General features: G+C 32.0%; 1 protein-coding gene across 1 annotated transcript; it reads left to right on the top strand.

Moving 5' to 3' along the window:
* The first annotated feature begins 491 nt into the window (after positions 1-491).
* LOC123702609 (outer dynein arm protein 1-like) lies at positions 492-18,922 on the top strand. The gene is made up of 12 exons (XM_045650369.1): positions 492-572; positions 991-1,113; positions 1,706-1,805; positions 2,323-2,420; positions 5,912-6,051; positions 7,240-7,414; positions 9,692-9,874; positions 10,881-11,031; positions 11,508-11,679; positions 15,987-16,119; positions 18,105-18,235; positions 18,592-18,922. Exons 1-12 carry the CDS (start codon positions 492-494, stop codon positions 18,785-18,787), a joined length of 1,683 nt encoding a protein of 560 aa, XP_045506325.1. The 3' UTR covers positions 18,788-18,922.
* The last annotated feature ends 967 nt before the right edge of the window (positions 18,923-19,889 follow it).

Below are 19,889 nucleotides of genomic sequence, written 5' to 3'. Positions count from 1 at the left end.
CCTACCTTTTCGAATCAAGAGGTGTCTGCCGGGTTCAAATCTTAACTAATATAATAAATGTGGAATTAACTCTATCTGTCTGCATGTCTGTCTCTTCTTCACGCCTCAACCACAAAACCGATTTGTATGAAATTTGGTACAGAAACTACTTGGCGAAAATCTAGCAAATATTCATACATATGATTAAAATACAAAGCATGATTGCAAAAAGTGAATAGTAAAACAAATTAATTGCATCTAGCATGTACTTTATGTGTTTATTATATATCTATCTACGTAAAAAAGATAGACAAACAAATATAAATAATCAATCAAACAAACAATATGAATAATTCTGGTTGCAAACTAGCACTATTAATTTAAAACTTCATAAAACCTAAAATATTGATAACCTTAATTACAATATTATTGTGTAAAAGTAGTAATCGAGTAGGTCAAGTAATCATTTACAAGTCAAACATTTGTAATAATTTTACAAAATTTAACTAAAAATGGACGCAACATCTGAACATAGTAACGATTTGGAAGTTATAAAGAAAATGGAAGATGAACATTTACGTCTTCAGAGACAGGTGATTTCATATGGCCATAAATAACTAGCTGACCTACAAAGGAGATACAGACTCTGCATATTAATATTATTAGTATAGATCTTAGATTATACAAATAAAAAAATAAATTTCATTGCATTTTACAACATTTTTTCATTATTCTTGGCTATATAGCCTTCCGCTATAAAATGACTACCCAACTAATAAAAAAAACAGTTATTCGAACCAGTAATTCCTGAGATTAGCTCATTCTGGCAAATAAGCAAACAAACTCCGAATCTTACCTCTTACTTTTATTCATATTATATAGAGAATAATGATATCTATATATAGACAAAATATCTGCCCTTCTAATGATAAAACCAAGTTTCTATTTGAACCAAAATGTCCTCGACAACCACAAATATACTGAAGAGCTTATGCATTATTATGCTTCCAGTTTCGAATGGTACAAGCAGACAGACAAAACCGTAACATGGGAGTGCATCCTCAATTTAGGAGACAGGATCAGCTGCTACGAACTCTGAAGAAGGAGTATATAAATATACGAACTGATTTGAAAGTAAATAACATACATTATAATATGTTGTCTAATATGTGAAATATATAAGTAAGTCACTTCGGCATAATGTAGAGCCGTTAATTATTACATCTCTCTATTGTCGGTCCCTCATGTCTGAGGATCGTGGTCAGCATCAGGGTTGCATTTGGAGCAGATGATTTTCCTCCACCTGTCTCTGTCCATGGCGTCTCTTACGACCGTGTAAAAATTAGTGGCACATGAGTTTTTGACTTGGTCTGTCCATTTATTACATCAATAATTATTAAATATGGATAATAATTGCCTTCTTTGACTACTAAACCAATTTATTATTTATTATCGAAGGTAGAGATCGTGTAGTTTAATTAACATCTGAATTTAAGTATTACTTTTGCTTCCTACAATATGCGTCCGGTCTACTGCAAGTCAGACTATAATATAAATCCATAAAAATAGCATAGAAGAATTTTTTTTAGTGCAATTAATGATAATCTCCTCATCTGTGTTCACATGTCTTAGAAGACGAAAAAGACTTAGTTAATTTTATCGTCATTGCTAATAATTATAATCTGTTCATAAATACATAAGTTTATTTATGTGTCTGTATGTACAGATAGCGAGATCTGGTGCCCATAAAAAGAATACCAAAAGAATGAGGAACGAGCTACAAAGATCATTATTGCTCTACACTAAGACTGGATTTGAATGTGACGGTAAAGAAATAAAAAAATGTGTGCGTGTACTAGTGTACCTACACACGTAAGAAGTGAAACTTCTTCATGACCTTATTTTTCAAAAAATAATTTACTATATGCAACTTTACAGAAATACGTCGATAAAGAAGTTTCACTTCAACAATACTTAATACTCATCATTATTATCAGCCTGTTTAAAATATAAGACCATATACAGACATAATTCGCATAGCCTACTTAATATTTTTTTTTATATATTATCAACAAAGGTTTTCTTTGATTGCCTACTATACGTATTCTGTTGTCGGTTCTAAGATTATTATGAACTTATCGCGCATTACATTTAATCCATTCTAATATTATAAATGAGAAATAAAGTTTGTCCGTCCGTCTGTACTATCTTCACGCCTAAACCACTAAACCGATTTGTATGAAATTTGGCACAACGATAGTTTGAGCTAGTAAATAAAAAAGTTCATTTGCTTAAGCTTTTATCTACTACTATCCTATTTCCTATTTAATTTAAAAATTATAGAGGGAATAACTATGATGTCACAAATGGACGAATTGCTTCAGAGAAAAAATAAACGGATGCTGCAGTTGAAAAAGATCGTAAACGCCAATAATGGACAGGTAAATATTTATGTCTATAAATAAATCTATTAAATAGGTTTTTGTGAGAAAAACCTAGGTTTGTCTTTGATAAGTAGTATCTGCCAGTTAAAGTATTATTTTAATTTGCTTACCTAGATAAAACAATATTCAAACAAAAATTAATTTATTATTTCGTATATTTGAACCATTAAACCTACGAATACTGTCCTATAAGTATGCATTAGAAAGAAAGAAAGAAAGATCATTTATTTGACTCCACAAAATTGCAATAACATTAGAAAACTTTAAATTTTTACGTCACAAACAACCTCTACAATTTTGTTTATTTGTATATAATATTAACGGGTTTTAATTAAAACACAAAGTTTCAGCCTCCAACGTGAATTTTAAACTAAAATTATTTTTCTGTAAAACAAGACAACTTTGCAAGAACTTTGAACTTTTTCTTATTCTCAATTGGGGTTGTGAGACAGTTGCTTGAGAAATAAAAAAGATAAAACATTACTATTATTATTTTACTGATTTATTCACATAATAATTGTGAAGGCTTATCAAGCTGAGGGGCAGGTGAGCCAGGTAGACTTATATTAATTACTAGCTGCGCTTCGAGGTTTCACCCGCGTGGCTCCGCTCCTGTTGGTCTTAGCGTAATGATATACAATTCCTCCTCGATAAATGGGCTATCTAACACCGAAATAATTTTTCTAATCGGACCAATAGTTCCTGAGATTAGCACGTTCAAACAAACAAACTTTTCAGCTTTATAATATTAGTATAGATTAACATAACATCTGATGTTAAGTAGTCATACAGTCTATACACTTGTAACACTGGTGGTGTTACAGCCTACAGGTGCTTTGCCGGCCTTTTGATGACAAATACGCTCATTTTTTGAACGCACCAATGTCGTAGTTGTTCGGGAACACCTCTACCTGAAAAGTGTAGGTACATCTGAAAGAAAGAAAAAATTATATTACAACAACAATTAAACAAACCAATATCTTGTATAAAATAATTTGTTTTAGTTTGTTTATATCATTTTTCTTTATACAATTTAATTGCTTAGACAATGTTTCTTTACACCTCAAAGCAAATAGCACATAAAAAATAATTGCACAGTTGGAATGTACGGAAATTACAGAACAGGAGAAAGTCTTAACTGTCAACCAAACAAAACGACCCCATAAACATTCCTCTTTATAAAGTATGAAACCCTAAAAATAAAATAAACGTAAGGTCGTGGTTTTGTTGGAAACGCGGAAGCGAGCGCGAGCGTGAAACGCTATATGCTGGAAGAAAGAATAATCATTATGAACTTGATTCTACGATCTAGGCAAATACCTGAAATATGGGGAAACAACTATATTCCTTAGATATTAATATGTAACTATTGTTCCCTATACACTTACATGTCACTATATATAAAACTAGCTGTGCCGCGCGATTTCACCCGCGTGGCTCCGCTCCTGTTGGTCTTAGCGTGATAATATAATATAGCCTATATATTACTCGTGGACAATGTAGCTTTCGAATGGTGAAAGAATTTTTAAAATCGGTCCAGTAGTTTATGAGCCTATTCATTACAATCAAACAAACAAACAAAGCTTTCCTCTTTATAATATTAGTGTAGACAAAAATCGTCAATTGTCGCTTTTTTGTGACGAGATTAAATATATTTCAAACATTTTAATTAATGAAAGTTGAAACCAATTTAATTGAATCAGCATATTATTAGTGAAAACAAAATGAACAAATAAACTAAAATCCAAATGACCAAACTTGACAGTTTGTTTCTCTAACAGCTATCAAGACTGGAAAGATGTTTGAGATGGATTCCTAGAGAGTCAGTATCTACTTTATCCCTCGCTTCACTTATCGACACGCTTGCCGCTTCGCTTATCGCTTCGCTCGCTACCAAAACCATGACTGAAAACTCTCGCGTCATAAGAGAGCGTTGTAATTAAAATGTTTATACCCGATGCTGGAACAGTAGAGCAATTGCAAAACAACTGTAAAACCGAGCTATGATTTATCATGCCGTGATTCAGTACAATCGTAGTCGATTGTCGCAACAAAGCTTTAATTTTGGATTTGTACAATGGGAATAAATTTGTAATCAAGAATTGTACAGAGAATTATGTACTCTACTAGATTTCCGCCCGCGGCTTCACCCGAGTTTGCAAAGGAAAACGCGCATAGTTCCCGTTCCCGTGGGATTTCCGGGATAAAAACTATCCTATGTGTTAATCCAAGTTATCCTCTATATGTGTGCTAAATTTCATTGCAATCGGTTCAGTAGTTTTTACGTGAAAGAGTAACAAACATCCATACATCCATACAAACTTTCGCATTTATAATATTAGTAGGATGATTAATATTACTAAAGTAGTAGTTCGTTATATTTTTTTAATTTTAATGTTTCGTTAATTTGTTTTAAGGGGGTGAATAATTCGATTTAATATCTAATATATACTTACTTTTAATTAGCAATATTTTTCAGCTGACTTTTTGAGTTTAAAAACATAATTGATTAAAACTAAAATCCAGGCACACAAAATATAATCAACAACAACACTTAGAGCCGATTTTTCAATCCTTGGTTAAAATTTATTCGTCCAATAAAGTATTACACGAACATATTAAAATGTCAAGTTTAATGCGTTATTCGATGAATAAGTTTTAACCAAGGATTGAAAAATTAGCCCTTAACGTAATAATCTATTTACACACTAGGTATTACTTAAATTAGTTAACTATATTATTACCTCCCATATAATCCCATAACTTCACTAAAAACTCTTTCATTCAAAGCCACATACATCAAGCTATAAAACGAAGAAAGAGTATCAAATATTCGAACATGTACGTTCGGTAACAATCAAAATCGATTGATAAAAGTTAATCCATCAAAAACTTTACACCGGATATAATTCCACTTTATGACGAGTGTTTCGGTCCCTTGAGTTGAGATTACAATGTATCATCGTTTTGTGTTACTAGTCTAGTTGTTGTTCGTGACATCGGTTAAAATAAAAAAGAGCGTGTGTGCCAAGCACACGTGTCAGAAGTGAAATTACTTTGGCAAAATTCAAAGATACCAAAATCGTCGCCTTACTCCATGACGTGATGGTATTGCCATGAAGCGAACTTGAAATTTTACTGTCAAGCGTCTAAAGAAGTTTCACTTCAAATATCACGAGTAACAGTATGTCAATATTAAAAGAAAACTGTTAAAATATAAAGTGTTATCAGGGGACGTTAGAATTACGATTTCATGTCGCAGCGAAACTTTTGCCATTTCGCTATGACTCTATAATTATAAATTCATGTATAAAAACTAAAATATATATGAAATAATGTATCGAAGAAAATGTATAAAGACGTTCATATTAATTTTTATAAGGATCATTTTTAAAAGAAAATGAAGTATATAATATGTATAAGTAATTGAAAAAAAATATCTATGTCTATAAATGTGTTACTTTTATTAATAAACAAATATTTCACAGTTAGAAGAACGTCGCCTGCTAAGTGAGAATCGACTAGCTTCAACAGAAAATAAATTAGAAGCCGCCATGTTGAGATTTAATACTGTCCAGTCAGAAAATAAGAAAATTCGAGAAGAAATCGAACATATGCTGAATGACAGGTAAACTCTATTGGTCTAAGATCCGAACATAAGGCGAAATTCAACGGCGTGATAATAGAATGAGACCAATTTTATAATAAATTTAGTCTATTAAAAAATATATTAAAAATGGGTTGACTGGGAAAATCCTGGACAGGACATTTTTAATGAATTAAAAAAAAACTTTTTTTTTAATTAATCCCTATGTCCCTATGTATCTATGCTTATATCTTTAAAACTACGCAGCGGATTTTGATGCGGTATTTTTTAAATAGATAGAATGGTTCAAGAGGAAGGTTTTAGAATGTAATTTGTTAAGTTTTAGACAAAGCGGGCGAAGCTGCAGGCGGAAAGATAGAATATTATAAATGTGAACGCATGTGTTTGATTGTCATCCTTCACGTCGCATCGGAGCGATTTTATGATATGAATTTTGTGCCTAGAGATAGTTACGTTAGTGTGATAGAGGCTTCTTTTTACAGCATGTAAACTTTTTAAGAGTTTATTATAATTATGACACAATACTAGCCACTACTAGTTTTTTAGACCCTTTTGGAAACACGTAGTTTTAGCGGAGATGACCAAGAAATCCGACAGACACTTTTTGAATTATATAATCGAGGTTTTTAAGTCAATTTACCCAATGTTGAATTTTTTCGCACTTAACCCAGTTACATTACAAGGAATTCTACTATGAAAACGAATATCTTGACCCACAAAAGTATTTTTGAACTTTATTAAAGTGAAACGTCGGTCGTCTAATTGTATCTTTTCTGTGAGCTTACAACAACCATTATTGTCCAAGTTGTTCCCTATTTTATGGTCTTAATTATGTTTAAATTATTAGAAATGTAAATTTAAATTTTCATGGATGTTTAGATGAGGTTGCTCTTTGAAGCAAAATTACTAACAATTGGGTTTAATGCATGAATAGATTTTGACGTGCCAATTCACGTTTATTTCAATAAATAAACAAACAAAAAATAAATAAAATAAAAAGAAAACACTATCATACTTGTTATTAGAACATATTATACTATACTAAACATAAATTTGAATTATATAATATCTACTATATCACCGAAAATCTTATTTTTAAGAAATAGTTTTAATCCATATGTAAAATAAACAAATAGCTCTAAATCTTGCAAACTAAAGAAATTGTAAAGATATTTTACAAAACTAAAAATACAAATTAGCATTTTGTAGGGCAATATTCAACGAAGCCTGGTCGAAAATGCTGAACGCTCTCAAGAAAGGCAAGAAGTTTCTAACAGATCTCTTCGAATCTTCCACGCTGGCGTATGACCAGCGTGACGAGTGGTGTGCCAAGCTACGGTCTGTGCAGGAAAAGGGAAACCTGGATCAGATGGTGCAAGTCCAGGTGTGAAATCTATACTAATATTATAAAGCTGAAGATATTGTTTGTTTGTGTGCTCCGCAGTTTTACCCGCAGTGCTCAACTCCTGTTGGTCTTAACAAGATGATATATCTAGCCTTCCTCGATGAATGGAGAATAACACAGAAAGAATTTTTCAAATCGGAGCAGTAGTTCCCGAGATTAGCGCATTCAAACAAACTCTTCAGCTTTATAATATTAAAGTATAGATATTTAAGACAATGTGAAAAGCAAATTGTCTTGTATTTATGTTATTGGTAATATGGGTGCTACAAATATTAAGCAAATAAACAAGTCAGATGAACTAAAGCGGCGAAAACGTTGTTGGTTTTAGCTAGCAAATTATAACAGTTAAGCTGATAACAGCCACTATGCAATGGTCGTAAACTAGTCCTTATAATACTTGCATAAACAGATTGGAGATATTGTGAATAGTTTATAATGAAACAGAAAAGCTGGTTCAATTTAAGACAAGTAAAGTTTCTAAAAAAGAAAAAAAAAATGTGCTATTTGTAATGTAGAGTTTTTGAAAAATAGCAGCAAATAATAAGGTTAATTAGTTTACTTCAATTATAGGTAATTCTTTAGTCTTTTAGCAAACAATAATTGAGGAAGTATACTGTATTCAAGCGTAGAGTGAACAGTTACCTTCTAGGGAAGCGCGTTCCATAGGCCACATCTCAGCTTAACATCAGGCGAGATTGTGGTCAAGCGCTTCCCTATCATCAAAAAAAAAATTGTATCACACTTCATTAAAAATTAAATACTATTAAAAATCTTCAGTAGAGTTACTTACTTTTATTTGAACTGTAGAATGAACTTTGCATAAAAATATATTAAAATTTTACTGTTACTCTTGCCTAACCAAGTTACCTACATACTTTTAACCTAAGCTACTTTTTATACATTTTTTTTCTCATTTCTAAAGCACGATTATTAAAACACAAACTAAAGCTTAATTCCCGTGCCACAAGTCAATCAAGAGTTTTTAAATATTTCACCCAAGAAGCTTATATCTAATACACTGGAGATTGCACTATGAACATTAACTTGTCACAAGAAAATATGACCTTGAATGACGCCAGTATGTTTTTTTATCTCTTTCTGTGGGGGTGACCAAGTTAGGTGTGAAAGGGATAAAAAAACATACAGGCGTCACAAACTAAAGCTTATAATTCCCGTGCCACGAGTCAATCAAGAGTTTTTAAATATTTCACCGCTCAATTTACTAGATATTCTTATCTGTATTGTCAATCAATTTTGATGACACCATTAAGAGTTAATTGCCTTAGATTCTCTATTCCTAGTATATACTGAAACATATTTTTATACCAACGAATATACTTCAACTAGATAAGACATATCCAATAGCGAACAGCGTATAACTATTTAAAATCCTACTAATAGTATAAAAGTTCGTAAGAACGTTTGTATACATATATGTTGCTCTTTCACGCGACATCATTTTTTTAATTAGGTAACGACTTTTATGACGTTTATGTACCTATCAGACTAACAGATAAGCAATAGAAAATTTGCTTTTGCGAATTTGTCCGAAGGTGAAACCGCGCAGCATAGCTTGTTGTATATATTAGTCCTTACAAAATAAATATAAAAATTCTACACATGATTTCTAACAAAACCAATCTTCAAAGTTATTACGGACTGTACCAATTTTCAGAATCATAAAATATGAAAAATACACGTACAATTTCAAATAAATTTTCCTAACCATCTAGTCTTATAATTACTGAATACTGACCTGTTTCCTTCACGTTATAAATGCATGAATGATGTATAAAGCTGTTAAATTTACAACAGGTTAATTAAACTAGCCTGTGTCCATTAGCCAGTACAAAGTTATACTTTAGAATGCAAATTTATTTCATATGTTACCATTCACAAAGCTTACAAAAAACTTAAAAATGTACGGAGAAAACATCGTAGTAATACAAAGAAACTTTGTCTAGGAAACTTATTGTTAGTTGATTTAATGATGAATGTCATTTGTTAAATTTCTTTTTTTTTAACTCTGAATCATAAATATAAATATTTTAATTTTATATGTCCTTTCGAAGAGATTATCACTCTTGCTAGCACCTCATTTTTACTCTTTGCAATATTGTGTTTTATATATGTTTATAATATTCAAACAAACAAACCCTTCAGCTTTATAAAATTAGTATAGATTATTAATAATCATTACATTATTAACATTAGATATAAAACATAAAAATGTATATTAATAATTATTATTTTCAGGAAATGCGTGATCTACAAAAAGCCTTCGACCACGAGATGAAACTATACCACTTTCTCGCTAGAAAGGGAGTCATGCGCATCAATAGGAAGCAAGAAGAGAGAGAAATAGCAGACAAGATAAAAGAAGAAGAAGATATAAAGAAAGAGTTTGAGCACCACGTTAAAATCATTAATGAAGTCACGGTAAGATTTAAATAAAGATAAGGGTAAATTAATAAATAATTTGACTGACCGATTAGCTTAATTGGTAGTGACATAATCCTCAAAGTTATAAGGCATTCTGCTCTTTCTAGTAAATAAACTTATCAGAAGTAAAAGTACAACAATTAAAATATAATATATTGGAATTTGGTTTACGGGCCGTCCATAAATTACGTGTCACAAAATTTAAATAACACCTTACGTAATTTATGGACGCCCCCTTATATTTTTGACACCGGTGATTATAAACAAAAATCCTTTAACTTTCTACTACGTCAAAACGGGTTAATAACAGGAGCTTCTATATAAAAAAATCTATACGTTTTTCGTGTCCCTTGTCTTCGTTAATTTAGATATACGATCCTACATTTTTGTGGAAAATCGCAACACATTTGAATCTTCCCTCCGAAATTAAAGCTATAAATTAATTTTTTAATCTCCCCGTTCGCATAAACGTTAAAAAGGATAATTCTTTTTGTCCATTTCGAAACGATTAATTTTTTAACAGACAAATTAATTTGTAAATATGGAACAATATTTATGACGTTCATAAGCTTGTCAAAATTAAACTTTAATACTGAGTATTCAATAGATTCACACGGATTGGAATAAATAAAAATACTATGAGTACATAATATGAAAATTTAAAAACGTACCTATGCAAAATGGAACGTTAAAAAATATCTAGATTTAACAAATAAATGTGCATTTAAATCAAATGTGCGAATGTTCATTCTTACCCCACAATGTCAAATTCTAGTGTAAACAGGCGTAGAGCATTGTAGTGCGTTCGAAAAGATTCTATGCAATGTTCTAATACTGAACAACACTAAATACGAGTTTTCGTTTACACTAAAAGATCAAGGAAGAATGCTCTTGCTCTAGCTCAAGGTCTATGTTCGATGTAAATGCACCGTAAGAGGTATTTTTGTTTTAAAGAACGTTACGTTTTTGCCATAATGCAATTCAAGATATTGTTAATAAATAGGACTATGCAAAAGAAGACAACATTAATAAAATAATTGATGAATTCAATCGATTGGAACAAGAGAATTTCTCCATTTACACACTGTTGACGGACTACTGTGCTGAAAACGAAGTCCTGAGCAGAGACTTGAAGAGAATACGAAGAGAAATTGGTTTGTATTTTGTTTAATTTAACTGGTAACTAAATTATAGTGATATACTAGCTATCCGCCCGCGGCTTCGCCCGCGTTTTCAGAGAAAACCCCGCATAGTTCCCTTTTCCGTGGGATTTCCGGGATAAAACCTATCCTATCTCTCAAGTTGGACGAACTGCACATGGTGTTCGAATTTTATTATAATCGGTTGAGTGGTGTAGGAGTCCATTGAGGACAAACATTGTGACACGAGATTTATATATATTAAGATTATAGAACAAATAAATATCAGGTTATGACTATTACGGAAAATGATGGTGGAGCATAGGTACGTAGGATTTTTACTGTTTACGATACATATTACAGACAAACTTTTTACATAAAGTTCAATAGAGTTGTTAAAGTGAGCTCCTCTTTTAATTATTTTTCTCCTGTTTTAACAAATTATTGTTGATGTATTTTTTGTTATAAATTATAATGTATTTATAATTTAGAGGACAGACGGGATTGGAATGAAATGATGGAAGAAAAGCGGCAAAATAAACTGCGAGTCTTAAGAAAAAAATTAGAAGATCAGAAGATGAATACAGAAGAGAAAAGAAGAATTTACAAGGAAAGAGAAGAATTGCTTAACAACACTATGGACAGTGTTAGTGAAATATTTAGGTAAAGTGCATCTCTCCTAGTATAAAACAAAGTCGCTTTCTCTGTCCCTATGTCCGTTTGTATGCATAAATCTTTATAACTACACAACGGATTTTGATGCGGTTTTTTTAGTAGATAGAGTGATTCAAGAGGAAGGTTTTAGTATATAATTTATCAGGTTTTAGACAAAGCGAGCGAAGCCGCGGGCGGTAAACTAGTATTACTATAAATATCATAAATATGTTATTATTACGAATATGAAATGTCAGTACATTAACATTCATCCGTATTAATTACATAGTTATTAAATATTACTGATCTCCTGTTACCATATGACAGATATCCCAGATTTAACAATAATATAAACATATTCAAAAAAACATATTCAATAAATTGTTAATATTAACTCAATTACTGAATCTTATAAAAGCATAGGCATACGTCAAGCAAAGAAAGATAACACGACGTTAAAAACTATATAATAATAAATCACGCAAAAAATATTGGTCTCAAAAAACTGTTTCACAAAGAAATCTAATATCTTAAAACAGTATTTAACTCCAGTATGGAAAAATTACAGCACTTTATCCATACTAATATTATAAATGCGAAAGTAACTCTGTCTATCTGTCTGTTACTCAATCACGCCTAAACTACTGAATCAATTTGCATGAAATTTGGTATGGAGATATTTTGATACCCGAGAAAGGACATAGGCTACTTTTTATCCCGGGAAAATGACGCAATCCCGGAAATCCCACGGGAACGGGGACTATGCGGGTTTTTCTTTGTCTGCGCGGGCGAAAAACTAGTATTTGTATAAGTTCTAAGCACCATCACTTTCCCACACTGGAAACAATCCTGCTTTATGACATCATGGTTACCTCCTGACATAGCTTATAACGCGCACTATCCGTCACGCTCACAATTCAATTATAATTCAATCCACTTAATGAGATGTTATAATTAATAGTTGTGATGTGACGTCAGCGCTGAGTGACACGCGTAATGTTGTCTTGATGACGCCGGGTGACGGCTGCAATGATGTGCCAATCAAACGCAATTATATTGAATTAAGTGATTTTTATCGATTCATAGGGAATAGCTTTGTGGTCAAAACTTTCGACTTCAAAAAAGTTAAGGTATCGAGTTTTGACTGACCGGTTGGCTCGGTTGGTAGTGACCCTGCCTTCCAAGCCAGAGGTTGTGGATTCGATTCCCACCAAGAGGTGATGAATCATAGATATATTTGTTTGATGAACATAGATGTTAGCTCTGTGTCTGGGTGTACAAGCGAAAGCTTAGTATGGGATCAGATCGTGCTATGCCTGTGTGTGAAAATTGTCCTGAAATATATATAGAATAGTCAACATGAGACTTCTACGAACGTGGAATTTAGCTTAATCTAATATATAAAAATCAATGCCACTTTTCGTTGTAATTCCATAACTCGAGAACGGCTGAACCGATTTCGATAATTCTTTTTTTATTATATTCCTTGAAGTACGAGGATGGTTCTTATGCAGAGAAAACGTTAATATGTACCACGGGCGAAGCCGGGGCGGACCGCTATATAGTATATAATTCAATGTCAATCGTTTCTCTTCCGTACTTCCTATTATTTATAAATATTACGTATTTAAACGTACATACATATTTAATAATTTGATTTGTAAATATACGATTTGGTAAAATAAATGTTAGGGTACACCGTACACTGTGTACAGTGAGTAGAGTTGACATACGGATTTTTGTAAATTCATGTTACTAATAGAACATTGTCGTATAAGGTAAAAGTTACATAAAATTTTAATGTAGGATTGTATGTCTGTCAGTTTTCAATAATGGGTCAATTGGCGATTCTTTCGTTATGAGAACGCAAGAAATAATGAAAATATTATGTAAAGAAAAAATTTGCTAGAGCTACATACTTATAGAGTGAAAGTTTTTACTTTTGACACTAATTATTATATCGCGAATCTCGAAAAAGGTGCATCTTATAAATAAAATACTTAAGAATATTATGTCTAAGAAATGTAACAATCTTTATTCTTTAACTACCTACATTCATACATCGATGAATGAGATTATTTTCTTTATGTATTACTGACTTACATTTTGTCAATTTTAAAACCCTTTGTTGATATCTTCAGTTAGGAAGACACACTCAATTTCACGTAGTTTTTTCCTTAAAATAAAATACCAATAAACATACAAATACAGCACATTTATAATAAAAACTTCCGCTTTCTTTTCGGTAACAAAGAAATGTTATATTTAGTTCTTCCAGGCCTGCCAATATTTCGTTAATTACGGTAAGTGCTTTGCCCTGTGACGTCATCGTTTTGTTTTGGTTTATATGGAATAATACTGATCTAAAAATAGTACCTACTTGAGTATATTGAGATGAGTATTAGTATTACGTAATGGAGTTAAGACCGCTTTTTGTTGTGTTTAGCTAGAGCAATTAATTATGGCCATGTGGACAAAACTCAAAATTTCATCTCTCAATTAATATTAGAATTCATTAAATTCAGAATGAAAAAAATAATTTGGAAATAATACTGGATCCTATTAATCTTGCTCTAAGCTATTAATAATCGTGAGATTATCGTAAATCTCTACTAATATTATAAAGCTGAAGAGTTTGTTTGTTTGAACGCGCTAATCAAGAAAATAGTTCTTCTTTCGGTGTTAGATAGCTCATTTATCGAGGAAGTCTATATATATTATGACGCTAAGACCAACAGGAACGGAGCAATGCGGGTGAAACCGCGCGGTACAGCTAGTCATAGATATATTTGTTTGATGAACATAGATGTTAGCTCTGTGTCTGGGTGTACAAGCGAAAGCTTAGTATGGGATCAGATCGTGCTATGCCTGTGTGTGAAAATTGTCCTGAAATATATATAGAATAGTCAACATGAGACTTCTACGAACGTGGAATTTAGCTTAAACCGTAATATGAGCTTTTTTGCCTGAGAACTTAAAACAGTAAATTACTCATAAAACTTATATAAGATAAAAATAAAAGCTGTTATTCTTTAAAATTTTAGTTTTTTTAACCGACTTCAAAAAAAAGGAGGAGGATATCAATTCGGCCGGTATGTTTTTTTTTATGTATGTACACCGATTACTCCGAGGTTTCTGAACCGATTTACGTGATTCTTTTTTTGTTCGATGCGGGATGGTGTCGAATTGGTCCATAAAAATTTTATTCGGATAGGCCCAGTAGTTTTTATTTTATGAGCATTTTTGTCTGTATTTGTAAAAGTTTGAAGTCGGTTGTTTTTAACGCAGTTATTGACTTGTATTTATTTTATTAAAACTTACATAATTTTATTTATTTTAAACGAAATAATAATTGAATTCCGTTCAAGTAATAAATCAACTTGAAATTCCTTTGAAATCAACTGAGGGGCGTTACTTGGCTTACAACAGCGGAATCAATAAATCTATTTGAAAACTATCTTCATTCCAGTATTTATCTTAAAAGTCAATAATACATTTTGAATTCAGTTAACCATCTTTTACACGTGTAGCAGAAAAAACTATTTTTCCAATGTTTTTAATACATATAAACTTGATTTCAAATGTGGCCGGTTTGAAGGATTTAGTAAAATTAAGATAACATAGCACAATAACGCTGGTTGCAGAGCTTGACCGACCGTCAGTGCGTACCGTCGGTCCTGACGATACGCATCAACAATTGTATGACTATGACACTAATGCGCATGACAATACGCGTGCGTATGGTCAGTCTAGCTATGAACGGTTTTATGAATTTCCATACATATGACAAGCGCGACTGACGTCGCATTGATGGTCGGTCAAGCTCTACAACCAGCCTTAACTTCGTAATATAATTTTTCATTTCCGCTTCACGTCATATCTTTTTTCTATCCCATGGGATGTAATACGATACCTTGAAACTTTAATATCCACTTTTAAAAAGAAGCACCTCAAGAGTTTCAAAAGTCATAAATATAGGTAGTCTTAAACTATACATGTTATTCTTGTATAATGGAATAAGCTTAGTAAAAACGCCATTTATATGCCTTAACCACTATGTGCAACTACGTAACTTTGAAATAAAATACCAAAAATATACAGTACCTAATCTATAATTAACAGTCTCCCTAAATTTAGCGTGTACATCTTTCTTATCTCAAACACGAGCTCTAACATTTCATAACATAGATTTACCACCAGTTCAGAAAACAGTTTCAATAGAGAAGAGCCAAGAAACTGTTTAGTTTCTCTTTTAACCATGTTAAATCTGTCATTATCTCTAAAAAACTACTTCACTATAAAGCTATCCTTAGCAGGACCCTGGACTGCAGCATGGAACCCTTCGCGAACCTCCTTGGTGATAAGCAACCTTCACTGCATCAGCTCGACCTGACCTTCCGCCTCATTGCTGAGAAGATACGGGAGTATATCCAAATTACGTACTACTATGTTAGTAATGTCCTTATTATATACATTTTTATCACAAGCATTCATATAATTTTTTAACCGACTTCAAAAAAAAGGAGGAGGTTATCAATTCGGCCGGTATATTTTTTTTTTTTTTTTTTTTTTTATGTATGTACACCGATTACTCCGAGGTTTCTGAACCGATTTACGTGATTCTTTTTTTGTTCGATGCGGGATGGTGTCGAATTGGTCCCATAAAAATTTTATTCGGCTAGGCCTAGTAGTTTTTATTTTATGAGCATTTTTGTCTGTACTCGATGACTTAATTTCAATGTAGCAAGTAACTTTGATTCACTTCCCGGTAACCGATTGAGCTGAAATTTTGTATACGAATGTAAATTGGATAGCGATGAAACATTATCATGACATGGAGCTGATCTGATGATGGAATCGGAAGGTGGCCATAGGAACTCAACTTTAGGTATCGAGTTTGGGCTCGTTTGATTCGTGTTGAATAATACACTAAAAAGTATTAAATAAAAATAACTGCGTTAAAAACAACCGACTTCAAAAACGGAAAAGTAAGAAATAAAAAAGATTTGATATTATTAATTACTACATATTATTTTTATGTGCTATTTATTAAATAGGTTTGAAGTCGGTGCCAAACACTAAGCACTTAGTATTAAGCCCATGCACCGACATCAAACCTTTTTAGTAAATAGCACATAAAAATAATATGTAGTAATTAATAATATCAAATCTTTTTTATTTCTTACTTTTCCGTTTTTGAAGTCGGTTGTTTTTAACGCAGTTATTTTTATACTTATCTTGATGAAACTGCATTTTATAATTATTTTGTTTAAATAGACACAACAATTGACTTGTTCCACTTTTTAACTAAACCGGTCGCAGTTTTTACTTTTTATAATAAAAATCGAAATAATATGGAACAATTGCATTATGTTATCTATATATAAGTATTTATTTAAAATTATATAATATGTATGTTTATCAGACATTTGGTTTTCATAACACAAGCGAAAGCCTATAATATTACTAATTGTCCTAAAATATTTATTTCTTTATGTGTCTTTAAAAAATCTGAATTAAAATTTTTGTAAACACTTCAGAAATTTGACTTAAAATCTCTTGCTTCTACATTGCTTTTATAAATACTAAATCACTACATAGTACAAAACAAAGTACTTTCTCTGTCCCTATGTCCCTTTGTATGCTTAAATCTTTCAAACTACGCAACGGATTTTGATGCGGTTTTTTTAATAGATAGAGTGATTTAAGAGGAAGGTTTAAGTATATAATTTAGAGCAAGCGGGCGAAGCCGCGGGCGGGAAGCTAGTAATGTATAAAAAGTAAAATAATAGGATAAGAATAAACGATACATTTACAGATTGGGTTTAATTGACCACTTGCCCTACAAATTAGGAACCTAACGTCTCAAATTACATTCCTTTACGCCCCAATTAAATAAATTTGTTACATACGAGTAACTAAAGGTAAATAAATATTTAACAGGTCTATCTTTTATTTAATTACTGAACAGATTTTCATGAAACTTTCACCATAAGAAATAGTAGCAATTAAGTAAGCCAATTTCGCTTATTTCAATGTTATACATATATTTATAATACACAATAAGTGGGGTTTTTGATTAAATTGCAATATATTTTAATTGCACGAAATTCTATAAAACAAGTGATAACTGCGTTAAAAACAACCGACTTCAAACTTGCACTTGCAACATTTACAAATACAGACAAAAATGCTCATAAAATAATAATTACTGGGCCTATCCGAATAAAATTTTTATGGGACCAATTCGACACCATCCCGCATCGAACAAAAAAAGAATCACGTAAATCGGTTCAGAAACCTCGGAGTAGTCGGTGTACATACATAAAAAAAACCGGCCGAATTGATAACCTAAGTCGGTTAAAAACTGATAAGGTCTGTTTAAAGGAACAATTACAATCAATTACTTCAAAGCAAATAAACAATGATTACAGGAACGTCACATGACGAAGAGGGGTGACAAAAGTGCTTCCAGGCTGAAGAATTATACTATCCACCCCCAACCCCCGATCTGTTGGTCTGCGACCCCCATCAACCTATTGGTTCCAGCTAACCCTTGTCCTGCGTAATATGTTATATTATCCTACTACTGGATATAGTAGTGTAGCGTGTAATACTACATATTATTATCCTACTACTGGATATAGTATAGCGTGTAATATTGTTATCCTACTACTGGATATAGTGTAGCGTGTAATACTATTATCCTACTATAGATATATAGTATACCTACTACTATAATAGATATATACCTAGTATAATTTGCCCAAATATAGCTATAATTTGCTCTATTTTTAAACATTTATCTATTAAATTAAACTTCTTCTAGAAGCACTTTCGAATCGATTAAGCATAGATTAAACCATTTACCACTACACTACAAATACATTTCTTACTTCTAAACACCAATTTTCCTCACAGTTGCATAGAAGCCCGCTGGCTCTCCCGCGTCACAGATACCCTAGAACAACCATTCAACGACACCCAAGTACGAGACGCCCTCAGGAACCTATGTGAGGACCCAGCCTTCGAGAGAAGTGACCGAGTACACCAGTTGACGGAATGCCGAGTGCCTCAGAGTAGGGTTATCTTGGCTAGGCGGTATATGCAGAATTAGACTACTAGACTAAATTAAATTAGGGTGTTTTTTATGAAAATGGCAAAGTTTTTGATTTTTATACAGAGTGTTTTTTTATCAAAATGGAGGTATATGCCGATATAGACTGTTAGATTAGCATAGCAATGACCAGGTGATCACTATGGAAATGAAAAATATTTTGAATGTTATATGTAATGTTTTTATTGGAAATAAATATTTTGTTGTTAGTTGTGTGTTTTACTTTACAACTCCCGCTTTGAGTCTACGGATTCGATGATAAATTTATTCAAGAAATAAGGTAAACGCAGCTATCAACGACCCATCGAAAATCTGAAGGTATTACCGACCTATAAAAGTAATTCGAAATTTAAACGTTTCCAGAACTATTCTAGCTATAGGTAGGCAAAGTTATACACGAATGTATTAATTGAGCATCGTATACTTTAACGTTAGAGTGAGTAACTGAGCAAAAAAGAGTTAAAATGCGTAAGTTGCTGCGGGGTAGCGTGGAAGCAGGACGTGTCGTACTGTTCCGTTGTTCCTTCGGGTAAGTACTGTGAGTATCTTTTTAAGACATTTACAAACAAATGACATCTATACTTTAATTTATATTACTAAATGTCAATGCATTTAAGTGTCAACTTTTCATTTCTTACAACATTTTATTAATAAAAAGTAATTTGAAACGATAAAACTTAAAATTAAAATGGGACGGTGTTAGCTTCACCAGTTTAAGTCGTGGCAGGTATCAACGACCCGTAAGTCGGCAATGGCAGCAACGTAACTTTTTGTTTTATTTTCTTTTATGTTATTATATCACACTAACACAAGTGGTCTTATGGACCAGTTTAAATCTAAGCTATGAGTCTTCATAAAAATCTATTAGCGACTAAACTTTTTTGTCTAGTGTTGTGTCTTTTAGCGTTGTCAATTTATACAAAGTTATGATATTTTCGAGGATCCCTATCGAATAGTTACAGTAGTAAATCATTGTTTTTTTTTGTTTAAACAATATGCATTTGTTCATATTTTGTATGACATTAATCAATTATAATCTATTTTATAGTCTGATGGTCAAATGAATTAAAATAACCATTTTTTTATGGGTCGGTAATACAAT

Source organism: Colias croceus, chromosome 24, assembly GCF_905220415.1.
Source record: "Colias croceus chromosome 24, ilColCroc2.1".
Lineage (NCBI taxonomy): Eukaryota > Metazoa > Arthropoda > Insecta > Lepidoptera > Pieridae > Colias > Colias croceus.
This window is presented reverse-complemented; position numbering and strand designations above follow the sequence as displayed.